The 14,203-nt window shown below is 46.6% G+C and overlaps 1 protein-coding gene across 2 annotated transcripts in view; it reads left to right on the top strand.

Annotated features, from left to right (window-relative positions):
* The window catches only part of gpc5c (glypican 5c), a 139,643-nt gene that overhangs the window by 40,753 nt on the left and 84,687 nt on the right, over positions 1-14,203 (top strand). The window contains exons 4-5 of one of the 2 annotated variants that reach the window (XM_012835301.3): positions 10,224-10,384; positions 12,484-12,543. In XM_012835301.3, coding sequence (XP_012690755.2) covers positions 10,224-10,384; positions 12,484-12,543 — 221 coding nt within the window. The remainder of the gene's footprint in view (positions 1-10,223; positions 10,385-12,483; positions 12,544-14,203) is intronic. The other variant, XM_031559789.2, reaches the window with a different exon arrangement.

The following is a 14,203-nucleotide window of genomic DNA, read 5'->3' as shown; positions in this document are numbered from 1 at the left end:
AATCAAGGAAGCCCGTCTCAGGAAGTGCACATGCTTCCAGGCCACAGACTTGGCTGTCGGAGGAGACAGGGTGGGGACACCGAGAGGTCAGAGGCTCACAGGGCCGGCTGTCAGATTGCGAGACATGAAACTCTCCTTAGTGGTGCGCCTGATGGCACAAAGGAGGGATCTTTGAATCAGGCTGCCAGGTGTGGTATTGGCCATTTCACCGTTCATAGTCTACAGTACAGTTGAAACAAACAGCTATCAGACCAAAAGACACAGTACAAAACTGCGAAGTTACGTTATCTAGACTTCAGGATGTGTGCAGAAACATGCAATTGAGTGATGGCAATTCAGGAGTGTGCTTGATGCTGTGGAGCAGAATCTGCTAAAGAAGCTCCTATGTGTGCAGTATTGGGCCATAGACATTTCTTTCATAGTTCATGGCTGGAAGCAAAACCAGCCCAATGGCCCTTTTTATCCAGTATCAATGACATTTTATAAATTATTTATAATGTTTTCAAAGAAATTGTATCAAGATGTGCATGCAGCTCAATACTGCATATTAACATGGTTTGCTCTCCATCTCTTGGCCATCTAGACTCTCTCTTTCCCTCTCTCTTTCTGTGTGTGTGTAGATCAGGAAGTCTTTTGAATCCCACTTTGGAAAGGATCAGTCACACAGTTCATATTATTTTAATGAACAGCAGCATTGTGGCTGTAGTCCTGGGCTGGCAATGGTGTCTGTAGTCTGTGCTCTGGATGAAACGATAGACCTCACTCTTGGATCTTCTTACTCACTGGCCTCATGACTCTCTCCCAGTCACTTATGAAGGGCAAATTAAGTTCTGCGTCGGGCAGCGGCTGCTGGAACAGATGCTGCCAGAGGAACGCTGGTTGCTATCAGGCCAAGTGTTTGGGAAAATAAAATAATGCAATATGCTGTAGCACTGGAGCATCCAGTGTCCACAGATCCAGTGTGGTGTCCTCTTTATCTTCCATGAAGTGGGGAATTTACTCTGTTCTTATTTTTCATCTCTTTCAGTTCCCAGTGTTTGTCCCTTCACCATGTCCAGTGCTAAACTGAGATGGAGAAGGAATGAGATAGAGAGGTGGTTGCAGGGAAAAGAGAGTGGTGGCGGGGGGGGCCGAGGGTGGAGGGAATTTACTTTAGACGCAGTCCATCAGTCCTCATGATGAGGTCATCTCTGCTGTTCTACGCTACTGGAGGCATTATCACTCTCGGGAGAGGGGGAGAGGGGGAGAGGGGGAGAGGGGGAGACTGAGCAAGAGACAGAGAGCGGGAGGGAGAGAGAGAACAAGAGTGTGAGTGAGTGAGTGAGTGAGTGAGTGAGTGAGTGAATGAGAGACAGGAAGAGTATGAACATACCTGGCTGCTCAGGTGATGGCTACACACATAAAGTGTGGAAGTGTCTGTCTACAGAATACTCAAGATGTTTTTTGCCATCTCCCCTTGAATACCCAATTCAGTTAATAACGACAGAATTAGGGTAATCAAGTATTTGCCCTGTCAGGGATCACATACTGAGGACTGAGTTATTCATGGATGGAGGGGAGGGGTTGATTACTTCCATAGGGTTGCAGCCTGCAGGGATCAGAATGTCCACGTTTCTGAGATCTTTATTGAGGTTAATCTCTTTCACTGCAGGACTAAGACCATTGCACCACTTGCACTGAGACCATTGAAATTAAACCAAATATGCCAAACAAACCATCTAGCAGTGTTATACAATCATTTATACCCTTAATGCCATTTTCTTGCCCTTGGTTTGACCCTTGTGTGGTGAAGCACTGGAGAGTAACAGAGACACAAGGTAAAGATAAGAAGGTCAGGAGTGTGTGAGAACTGTCAGCCCACTAGGGTAGGCGACTCTGGAATGTTCTTCATGACTTGTTCTGTAAACTATTGACCCACTCCGGAAACTAAATATCCATCTGTTCCAAAGGTTATTGGCCCTAAATAGCCTTACAGTATTATTTTATATATGTGTAATACATGCAGTAGTTTCTTGTAATGGACATTGCGTTACTGCGAAGCCTTTTTATAACAAGTCAGTACTGATGAACGTCCACAGGAAGCCCTATTTCCAACCCAGGAGCACTACCCTGTGGTCCCTGCAGAGATGGACCAGCTCTTTCTCACTGCCTTACCCAAGTGCCCTGCCCATGCCATCTTTCAAATGCTAACAAGCTTGCAAGAATACTAACCAAAAACTGCTGAAGTGGTGCTTTTATTATCTCATCCAGTGCTTATCCATATGTTATAAGCCAATACAAGAGCCTTTCTGTAAAGTTAGCAGGGCCTCTGAAGAAGTGAGTTTGTGGGCAGACAGCACTGAATGGAATAAATATAGAAAGACAGCCTCTCATGCAGAAGAGTCAATGTGGGCGGATGGGAATCTTTTTAATTCACAGTTAATCTGTGGAGCACCCCAGGGCCCTGGCAAACAATTCTTTTTTTTTTTTTGTCGGTGCACAAAACTGTTTCTTTGCCTCGTTCTTTTTATGCACTAAGCAATTTGGTGTTTTCCCCTTGCGTGTAGCAGACATTTTAATTACACCCAAGACTAATCCATTACAGTTCTTAATTACTGTAAACTGTGTTGTGCGGAGAAGAGTTTGTGAGGAGAATGTTCCTCAAGAGAGAGTCATGTCCAAGCGAAAGTGTGTTTTTGCGAGCTTGTTGTGAGAAGAGGCCTGGCCATCGAATCGAGCTCAAGGCTCTGAGCTCCTGTATTGTGGTCTTTGGCAAAGGCTGGCGGATGGGCCGTCCTCTCTATGGTGTGTGTGTGTTTGTGTGTGTGTGTGTATAGTTGAGGGAGTTGTTGTAGGGTTTGGTCTCCACCGAATGCAAACCAGAAGTGGACAAAAGAGTTGGCGTTAGCCGGCCAGCCAGTGCACTCCCACAATGCATTGCACCAAAAGCAGGGAGATGGGGTTAGGGTGGGGGTGGTGGTTGGGGGGTTGCTGAGAAAGTTCCTGTGCCTTTAGGACTAATCCTTGCACAAATAAACCTCTTTAGAGGACCACCACTGGTAGCTGTAAGGAAATACTCCCAGAGAGGAAACACAATTCGGACACAGACAGGCAGATTCTCTAGCCCTCTGCTCCTCTTCGGCCTACTCCTCAGGGAGCTGGAAATCACACACACACACACACACACACACACACACACACACACACACACACACACACACACACACACACACACATTTACATATGGATATAACACTCCAATATACATGCATACGCATGCACCAAAAAGAAAAACACAATACACATACATACAGAGATGTTGATGTAGATATACCCCTCCCAAATGAAAATATACACTTACCCAGGAACAAACATTGCTCAACACACAACACACCCTCTCAAATACATATGTACACATGCATGCAAATGCATACACAATACACAATGCACACAACTTTAAACTTTAAACATATGCACACAAACTCAAGGACACAGACACACGCAAGTGGAGATGCACACGCTGAGAAAGACACACTCGTACCCCCTAACCACCACACAAATGAAAAACAGACACAGACACGCACTGACTGGAATGAAAAAGATGAAAAATTGCAGAATACTGCCGGTGACAAGCATGCCCACACTAACCCACAATCTCAAGGAGCAAGGGCTATTTCATGATGCCGCCCTGTGTGTGAATGTGTGTGTGCGTATGTGTGTGTGTGTGTGTCTGTCTGTCTGTGTGTCTGTCTGTGTGTGTGTGAGCGCACAGAGAAAGCACATGCCTTCATTCTCCCTAAAGAGTGAGAGTCCATCCAACCAGTGGCACCATCCCTTAGTCAATCACAGCAGGAATGTCTGAAATGGAATAGCTGGGATTTTAAAGATATAACAAGGATGGACAGGTGGTTTGGGAAAGCCTGCCACACACAAAGACACGCACGCACGCTCACACGCACACACACACACACACACACACACACACACACACACACACACACACACACACAGTCACACGGGCCCAGGCTATAGAACATGCCAGATTGCCCCCCACTGTGAGCGAGTGGTCAGCACACATGTCAGCACAGGATCACAGGCTCACAGACTCACGCTCCTAAGGGCCCAGCGGAGAGGGAGGACGGCATGTGCTGTTTTGCACTCCCCCTCCCCGTTCATCTCCCTGTTTGTTTGACACATTGTCAGGGCAATGCAGCCATCATTCCAAGCTCATTTATCCCTTTTTTGTTTTTTTCTTTCTTGTGTCTTTTCTTCGTCTTTTCTGTCTTGTTTTTGTGTGTGTGTGTGTGTGTGTGTGTGATCCAAAGCCCACGCCTTGACTCGTCCTGTGTTTGTTTCCCATATGTTTTTATTTGAAGAGCAGTATGCGTGTGTTTGGTGTCTGTCTGCTTTGTGTGCACTCCCTTTGTTTAAAGTGTTTCGCTCTCATCCCCATCGGTTTGACATTGCAATGACAGAGCTCTTCTCTCTAGGTTTTCTGATGCAGCTCTGCTGTAAATATTGTTTTTAAAGGGGGAGACATAGTGCAAATAGCACTAGGACTGACCTCCACAAATGTTCCATTTTGGAGGCAAAGTTTGCATATTTTCTCCTTTTGTAAACAGATGTGATTTTGTTTCTTGTCTCCTCATACTTGAGGCCAGCTAGAAATGGCACCGGAGTAAATTGCACAGAGAAGCTCGGCTGAGAATGTGGGGTCCTGCTCTGTGAAGATTTCTGCTGGTTTCTGTGTGTGTTCTCCAGTGCCACAGTTTGAAAGTGGTCCTCTTGTTTTTTTCTGTGCTGCCTTGGCGGTGATATGATTACACAGAATTCACACAAAAACACTTAGGATTTATTAGACTGATGTTAGCAGTAAATTATTATTTGTCATTTCTCCATAACAGGAACACAATCCGTCATGCTGAATGGATGTCTAAGAACAGTATACACACCGATATAAAGTTATTTTCTAGACGTGGAAATGTCAGCCATTTTAATGGCCCTTTCATTGGGTATTTGCGGTCCTCCAGTTTTTAACACGGTGGTATTCTTAGCTAGAGTTCGAGTTTTGTTGAAAGAGTTACAGCCCCTGAAACAGCGGGGAACATTCTTGCCAAGCACTTGTTGGTGGAAGATTACAGGAGTCTGCAGTGCGTCTGAACCGATATTTATTGTCTGTGAGATGGTGTCTAAGAGCAGGAGTTTGACAAGGACCGTCAGAGGTTCCCAGGGTCTGGTGGGATAAAAAACAAAAGAACAGCGGCGGTGTCATATGTATTTATATTTAGATCAATAACAACAGACAACAGCAAACAACTGTAGAACAGAAATATATCGCCACACCCAGGCTCCCACAGGATCCTTTGAATAGGCTGTTTTTTGGAGGGGTGAGGTGGGAATGAGGGGGTTGTGTTGACACATTCTTCTTACCTCAACATTTAGTTACACATAGTAAACAAGAAGTGAATAACCATCAAATGAAAGAACCTGACGTTTGTGAACCTGATGGTGCCTCTTCTGCTTTCATGTAGCCTCATTTGTAAATCCTACTTACCTTCATGGAGAAAGATCTGATCCTTTATTAACCAGTGCTGGCTGCAGCCTACCTTTCGACATGCCACCCTGGCCCACCCCAGTGTAACAGAATGAACCAGGAAGTCACAAGCAAGTGAGATATCATGGCCTTCCATGGCAGCCGTTCAAGTCCGTGCCCTGTTGTGGTTGAGCCCATGCTGAGCCCTGGCTTCGGACAGCGCTGGTTTGTGTGTGACTGCTTGAATGGGGCTGCGGGGCTAGCTGCTTCTCCAGCCTCTCTGCTGTCCATTCCCCTTTAGTAAATGTGTGTGTGTGTGTGTGTGTGTGTGTGTGTGTGTGTGTGTGTGTGTGTGTGTGTGTTTGTGACTCCATCCATTCATGCCTCAGCACCTCCAGCCCAGCCAGGCTAAAGTCAGCCTGTGTCACACTGGCCCAGGCATTCCAGACCCATAATAGCCCTGATTATTAATACCAAGAGTGTGGGTATTTCCCAGCTCCACTGTTCTTGGCATCCTGCTCCTCGTGCCGTCTGTATGCAGCTGGTTAGCACTGGACCACACTCTGCAGCTAACAAGCCACCTACGTCTCAATAAAGCTCAGACTCAATAATGTAGGCCGATAATAATCTATAATCAATAATCTGTAAAATCGTAAAACCGTAGGTCATAAAATCGTCTCCCTGGCAGTCTTAATGTTAACATCAATTCTGCAAAAAAAAAAGGAAGCAGCCAACCTCGAGTAGGATTTTTTTTAAGTCTCTACTTCTCTGTGCACAAATCCAGTTTCAAGCTGCCATCTATTTCCCACCCCCCAGAAAACCCTGAAATGAAGGCCCCTAAATACATCACCATAATCCACCATTAGGACGTCAGCACATTTTCATCCAAACTCAGCATCCTATTAAATCCACCCCCGTCGGCCCCTATCCACTTTGGGCCGGGTGCCCCAAGTATCACCAGCCTATCCCCATTCATTCTGCCCTCAAAGGACCTATCGCTGCGTGGCGTCAGGTGTTTCCACAATGTCCACACGGCTGGAAGGAAAGGAAAGGTAGAGCACTGAGAATGTTTTAACACTGAACACTCTGCGGTTGTGCCTCCAGACAGAGGCTCTGCGTTTAATCCATGAGCCCATGATGCCCAAGGTTAATGTCTCAGCGCTGGCTCGGGCCGTGCCAACTCCACTCCCTCTTACTCAGTCCTTCCTCCCTTCCTCACTCAGACCAGCTAGCAGGGAGCCAGAGTGTAGGGTGTGGGGTGGGGTGGGGGGGTGGAGAAGAGGAGAGAGAGGGAGTGATGGAGAGAAAGACAAGTAGAGAAAGTATGAAAATGTCTCCCAGTTCACAGTTAATAGTTATCGGAAAAACAAGCAGAAAAATGTTTGTTCGAATGTGAGCTCCGCCCTTTGGAGCCTTAACCGCATCCTCAGTGGTTCACGCCCTCTTTGGTGTCTATAATGATTAGATAATGTAATCTGAGTAGTCGAATTCATCTAAATCTGGTTTAGTTTTGTTATGACAAAACACAAGTAGATAGGTCCTTTCTTTGTGATTCCATCTAAAGTAGGCTACCCTAAACGTTGAAAATACTGTAACGAAGATGCAAGAATCTGGCTTTTCTTTGGCTCTATGCTGTTTATTGACGCACAGGAACACAAGCTTCAGTCTGATGCTGAACAGGGGAAAGGCTCAGGGATCACATACGCAGACACAGGTTACAAGGCAAAGCTGACACAGACACTAATACACAAGGAAACTACACCAGGGCATCACACATTTAACATGGACTCCAAATTGCTAACATTAGAACATTCTAAACGGAACATTAAGCACAGAATAGAACATAAACATACGCACAGAACTCTGGGAGCGCACAACCTATGTAGCCGACTGAAGCTCTCCAGCTCTGGTGTCTGTATTTTGAAAGTTTTAATTGCATCCAATTAGAAGTTGCGAAGTTACAATGTTATGATATCCAGATAACGCCACTGCCTTTATGCTTTCTGTTTCTGAAAATTATGCATTTGGCTGCCAGAATAAAGAGCATTTCCCCCAGGGAAATACCTCCAGACCCCCTTACAAGTCTAGGTTAACCCTCTGTTATTGCCTCCCCCGCTTTGAAACTCATTCTGGTGCCGCTGAATGAGGGAAAGAGTGGCTAGAAAAAGTAAAATGTACAAAGACAAATGTTGTCCTCACTTCTCTAGCTGTAGAGTTTAAACACAATTCATACTGATTGCTTCTCCTGGAGCAGTTTTGGAAAAAAAAAGAAAAAAAAAATTGGTAAAGGTAAAATAAAGTAAAATAAGTTGCAGATTGTGAAAGAAAAAAGCCCTTCCCGCTAGCTCACCAATAAACCATATCACTTCAGAGCAAAATTGATCTCAGTGTATGTGTGTGAAACTGGAAAAAAATAAATTATCTTTTTATTTCCTTTCCTTTAGGATTTTTGTTCTGCAGAAAGCTCTATAGATAGGATTGAATTAATCCATACTTTGTTCCCGTGAATCTCCATCTGTTTCATGACAAATGTTACATGTGTTTGATTCTCCACTGCGATTGTGTGCAGTTCTAGGTTAGGGTTCATCCCGCGGCGCAAATGTCTTGACATACACGCACAGTAGATGGCTGTTATTTTGACTCCTCTGTTTAAACTGCGTCTGCTGACCGCCTCTGATGACTGACTGGTTCCCCCCTCTTGGCTGTCGCCAGTATTTTTAGACCTCTGGCATATGGGCCCCGACGACCTGCGGTTTCAGAATTGTCGCACATATTTCTGCCACTGCGAGGAGGCTATGCAGTGTTCTCCTCCTCCTCCTCCTCCTCCTTCCTCATGCGTCACTTTTGTTGTTGTTGTGTGTACGTGAGTGTGTGTGTTTTATACTCAGAGTACTTCCTCGGACCCTTCCATAACACGTTCGCCCACCCGGAGGGTGCATACGTGTAAACATCGATGCTGGTGTGTGTGTGTGTGTGTGTGTGTGTGTGTGTGTGTGTTTTTTTCTGGCACTTTTGAAGTCTCTCTGCACGGGGCTTTTACTGCGTTAGAAATCCTTCGCTGGGTAAACAGGCACGAGCTGCCAGCGGCATAAGCATGGCCCGGCCCGGCCCGATCGGTGAAACCACTTCACTCGGCACCCGCTCTCTCGGTCTGAAATGGGCCAGCGTTTCTGAAGTGAGGGCCAGGGCCGCACAGGAATGTTTCAGAACCATGGTCCCTGAGAGAGAGGGAGAGAGAGAGAGAAACAGAGAGAGAGAAAGAGAGAGGGATGGAGAGAGAGAGGTAGAGAGAAAATGCGTCCATGCCTCTAGGGTCTGGCAAATCAAAGAGATCCACCTGTTGATGTAGGCCCTTGAGCAAACAGGAGCCCGCGGGGCCTGGGCTCTGGGAGAGAGAGCGCTGCCTTTGACTGCTGCCCCGCTGCTCTCGCTACAGTAGCCTGTTTATTTTCTCGGCTGCTCCGGGCCGCTGCGCTCGCTTTACCTTGACTGGGGCTTCATTCATTCACACCGGCCGCCGGACCGCCAGCTCATCACTGTATTTACCATCAGAGGCGCACAGCCTCTCAAATGAAACCGTAAACCATATGATACCAGGCTATTGAATAACATTCACATTTACTAATGATACAGCCGGAGTGTGACGCAATGGTTACAATCTACTCCCAGCAGCAGCGACTAGACAGTTGCTGCAACATTATCTGGTCCTCCCCCCCAGCCCCACCTCAGCCCTTCTCAGCCCGCCAGCACCACTGCACAGAGAATGCACTGTGTTTCTCTTTTGAACAGCTCGCCTGATTGAAAGCCAGCGTGTATGGGCGTGTAACAGGGAAAGCTTTTAAGCAGATGAGATGGCATTGATTGGGCGGTGGCGGGATCGTTGGGGCTTTTTTCATTACCTGCCTTGGCTCTTAATTATGGGCGAGGCAGCGGGGGCCAGCGCAGGCCTGTCGATAGCTTGCAGCGTGCACTGATCATCATTAAGGGCTTCTGATTGTGCTTAATCCCATTAGAGGAGCTTTATAGCAGACAGGGAGCAGATCTCCTTCTCCCGACTCCTCCTGTACATCACCCATGCCATTACTCTTCTCTCTCTGTCTGTCTCTCATTCTCTCTCTTTTTTCTATCTCTTCTCTCTCTCTGCCCCACTTTCTGTCCCTCTCTCTCTCAAAATGAAATTTGAATTAAAAAAGGTTTGAATCAACAAGTAAGTTGTTTACGTACAATACTATTATATAAAAAAAAGAAAAGTATAAAACAACAGTTAATAACAATGCAATTATAAAAACAGACAAGTGTCATCAGGTATAGCAACCGTATTTATAACTAATAATATTGATGAATAGCATTTTAAAGATTTGATTATAAGAGTTCTTAGGCATGAAAGAGGAGGCATTCATCCCTCTCCCCCAAGAGATATGAGAGCCTTTTCTCGTCAGTGGTAGGGAGTGCCAGTCTCTCTCTTTTGCCATCCTTCCCTCTCTATCTCTCTCTCACTCTTCAGGCCCCCATTTCTCAGCTCAACAATGAAAATGATACCCATCACTATTGGGTGATTACAAGAGTTTTATAGTCCCACTCAACAGCCGTAGAACTGAATCATTTTATGATCATCTGAAAGAGAAAACTCCTCTCCTCACCTATCAGCTGTGTCTTATCTTAACTGAAGCCATCTCCCACCTTCTCTTTGTGTCCTGTCAAAAACTCGCAGGTGGATAAAGTCTGCGGCGCGTCCACAGCCGAGGCACCCAGCTCGCACACACCCACGGAGGGACAGGTGTCCACGGCTACAGCCACGTCCCCCCCAGCTTCGACACCTTTCTCTGAGAGTCCAGATGTTGAGCTTCGGGGAAGGCTTGCCCACTTAAGAAGGTGAGACCACTTCTTTTGACAGTGAACTTTAAAGACTATGGTTCCCCTCTGTCGATTTCTAACCCATCGAGACCTATACTACTTGCCTTATTTTGCTTTCGATTTTACTTCGTATGGTTTGTATCAACGAATAGTTAAGGTACTCCAATTAGACTCTCATGTTAGTTTGCCCTCAGCTCAAGCCTATCCATAATCATCATGTCTGACCCATAACCATATAAAGCACGAGTGACACATTGCTTGTTGTCCTTCAGAGTGGTCTCTCTTAAGTGATCCTGTGACACACACACACACACACACACACACACACACACACACACACACACACACACACACACACACACACACACACACACACACACACACACACATACGGTCATGGGAATGGAAGTAACAGTCAGCAAGTGGGGATCTTATTTCTTACGTGTGCATAGACCTGGTCCATCTCTGTCTATAAGTGTCTCCTATGCCAAGTCTGGCACACTGGTGTTGATGGCATTTCCTCTCCAGCCGGGGCTTTGCAGTGGTATGGGGAGTCCATGCCGGTGCTGATTCGTACCACTCATGCTACAAATGTCAGGGGCTGATGATTTCCTAACTCCCCCCCAGCTCTCTACTACCCCCCCTCCCCCCTCCAGCACTCTACTACCCCCGCCCAGCACCTCTTCTGCCCCGCAGACATGCTGGCTCCTTCCGTAAGTGGGGCTAATCCCAGGGAGAAATTGACCTATCCTAAAGGACATATCTGTGTGTGTGTGTGTGTGGGGGGGGGGGGGGACTTGACAGAGGTCTCTCACTGACGTCATTGACATGTGTTGCACAGGCTTGGATAGCATGACAGGGCAAGAGATTCTTCCCCCATGCACCCTCACTGTTCAACGCTGTTTTAGTTGCCCACTGTGCTGCCCGTGGCTGGATGGATGTTGTGCTTGGCCTGGCGGGCAGCACTGCCCTTGTGGCGGTCTGTTTGGCAGGGTGAGAAGGACGAGATGTGCCAGCATTAATCGGGAGGGTTCATCAGCTTCCTGTTGGACCTGCCAGTCTGCACACTCCACTCCTCACACACACACATACATACGCACACACACACACATACGCACACACACATACATACGCACACACACACACACACACACACACACACATACACGCGCGCGCACACACACACACACACACACACACACACACACACACACAACACACTTATGCACACACACATACACACACCTAACCATACACATACCCACACACACACACACTCACAGAAACGCACACTCACATACACACACACACTCACACACACACACACACACACACACACACACACACACACACACACACACACACACACACACACACACACACACACACTACCGCTGACTTAAAGCTGGCATCTGCTACAAGGGCATCCACTCGTGCCAGCCTGCGTGGTGGAGTAGTCCACTTTTTAACAGCATCATTACCTAACTCTTGCCCTAATGACAGAAAATGTTCTCATCTTTCGATTATCACAGCAGGTGCTGGGTCAGCTGCCCCTCAAAGCCAAAAACGACTCCCACGCTTCATCAGGTAGCGAGATGAAGACGTGGAGAGACCTGGAGAGGTCGCGTTTAAACAAGGAGAGAATTGTAGGGAGCCCCTTAAAAAGAGCACCATTATTTTCTGTGTGTAGAGAATGTGATGAGGGTAGCTTTTTAAGGCTAGGAGTGATCCAGTTTATGACAAAGGGGCGTCCTAAATGTGAAGGTAAGTTTAAACATGAGAGTAGGACTAGAGGCTAGTTTGTTGTGTAAATGCAAAGTGGATAACACAAGGTGTAATATGTGAAACTGTACTGTATGTTGTTGCACATGTTCACGTTGGTGGTTCTTCTTTGTGGTGGGGTGGTTGCATGTGCATGACTGACTTATTTTCCTCCAGGATCATGACTCTTTCTCTCCCCCCTCCCCTTTGTTGTATTATCCTGTTGTTTCCCACCTGTCTGACACCCCCCCCCCCCCCCTCCCCTTCCCTCCCCGCCGTTCCCACCCCCTCCCCAATCCTGCTTGCATCCACCTCCCCTGGACTCCTCCATTGTCTGGGGGTGCCGACCCTCCCAGCTCCCTCCCTCTGAAACCTTCCAAGAACGATAAACCTAAAAGTCTGAAAAAGATATCTAGGTAAGCATGGGTCTACTGACCATCTCTGTTGGAATGTGTGTTCCTATCTCACTCCCTCTTTTTGTCTATCATTCATTCATTCATTGTGTTGTGGTATATGGGGCGTGGCTACATGAATGAGGATGATAACATGATGCATTTGTATATGATCATGATATGAACATCGTCCTGTATATATGTTTGTGTGTATATGTGTGTGTGTGTGTGTGTGTGTGTGTGTGTGTGTGTATTGTCAGTGTAGCCATGTGTGGTTTTATCTTTATGTAAATAGGGGTGAGAGTATGTAAAATACGTAAATATGTAAAAATACGTAAATATGTAAAATCAGTCATTTAAATTCATATGCTACTAGAACAGCAAAATGAGACACTTTCCAACATCTGGCACTAGGAAGCATGTTGTTTTAGATTATATAAACTAAATATGATTAATTTGCAGTCATAATGAATTATAGCATATCACTGCTATCTTATCTCAGTTCCCAGCTTATCAGAAATAAATATAAATACAATAGTACAGTATTCTGTGATAATAATATTGCACATAGTATGTGTGTGTGTGTTGGTTGGGGATATTTGTTATCATGATTCCACCTCTGCATCTGTGTACGTGTGTGTGTGTGTGTGTGTGTGTGTGTGTGTGTGTGTGTGTGTGTGTGTGTGTGTGTGTGTGTGTGTGTGTGTGTGTGTGTGTGTGTGTGTGTGTGTGTGTGTGTGTGTGTGTGTGTGTGTGTGTGATTGTCAGGCGGATGATGCCAGGGGTAATTTATGGTGTGTCTAACCCTTTCCAAAGGCCATCCTAGTCCCCTGGGGCCGTGGTTAGTCTCTTCTTCCCCTCCCCGTAGCCCGGCGCTGGAATCGCCTCTGATGACAGGCCTGATTGATAGGCCCCATTACTCAGCACATGACCTCGCCTGAACCTCGCATTGTAACACCCCCCCCCCACACACACACACCCCTGGGTGGCCCTAACAAGTGCCTGATCAGAATCCACTGGATTCAAGACAGGGCTCAAGACCCAAGGCCTAGATTCCACTAATCACTCTGACCCCAGCCGTATTACAAAGACATAGGATGCTCACGGAGCTGGTTGACCGGCACTGAATGGGAGATTTGTAACTGTGTTCTCCCTTAAAAGGTTGTGTGGTGAATCACTGTTCCCACAAATTCCAGCTCGATTCCCCTGGCAACAGGACCTGAAACAGAGAGAATAGTGAAATAGCAGTGTTCTTTGGCCTCTCTGTTTGTTTAGTGCAGTGACTCTGGTACAACACAACACAGCACACACACACACACACACACACCCACACACACACACACACACACACACACACACACACACACACACACACACACACACACACACACTGCCACATTTGCACTTTGTTGGCCTCAGAAGCCATCACAGTCGAGTCACTGCTCTTCGTGATGGCTGAAGAAGCGATGCGTGTCCGTCCCCCCGCTCCCCACACAAACACACACACACACACACACATATTGCGCAAAGGTAAACACCAATTAGCACAGTCAGGAGAATAGCTGGGATGGGTCCAGTAGTAATGGTGAATGGAAGCAATAGTGCTGCTTTACCCCAGGATGACTGGTTGATTTCATGCATTGGGTCTGGTTTGCTCAATGACTTATCTGCTCTTTTTGTTTTC

This window comes from Clupea harengus, chromosome 22 (assembly GCF_900700415.2).
Source record: "Clupea harengus chromosome 22, Ch_v2.0.2, whole genome shotgun sequence".
NCBI lineage: Eukaryota > Metazoa > Chordata > Actinopteri > Clupeiformes > Clupeidae > Clupea > Clupea harengus.
This window is presented reverse-complemented; position numbering and strand designations above follow the sequence as displayed.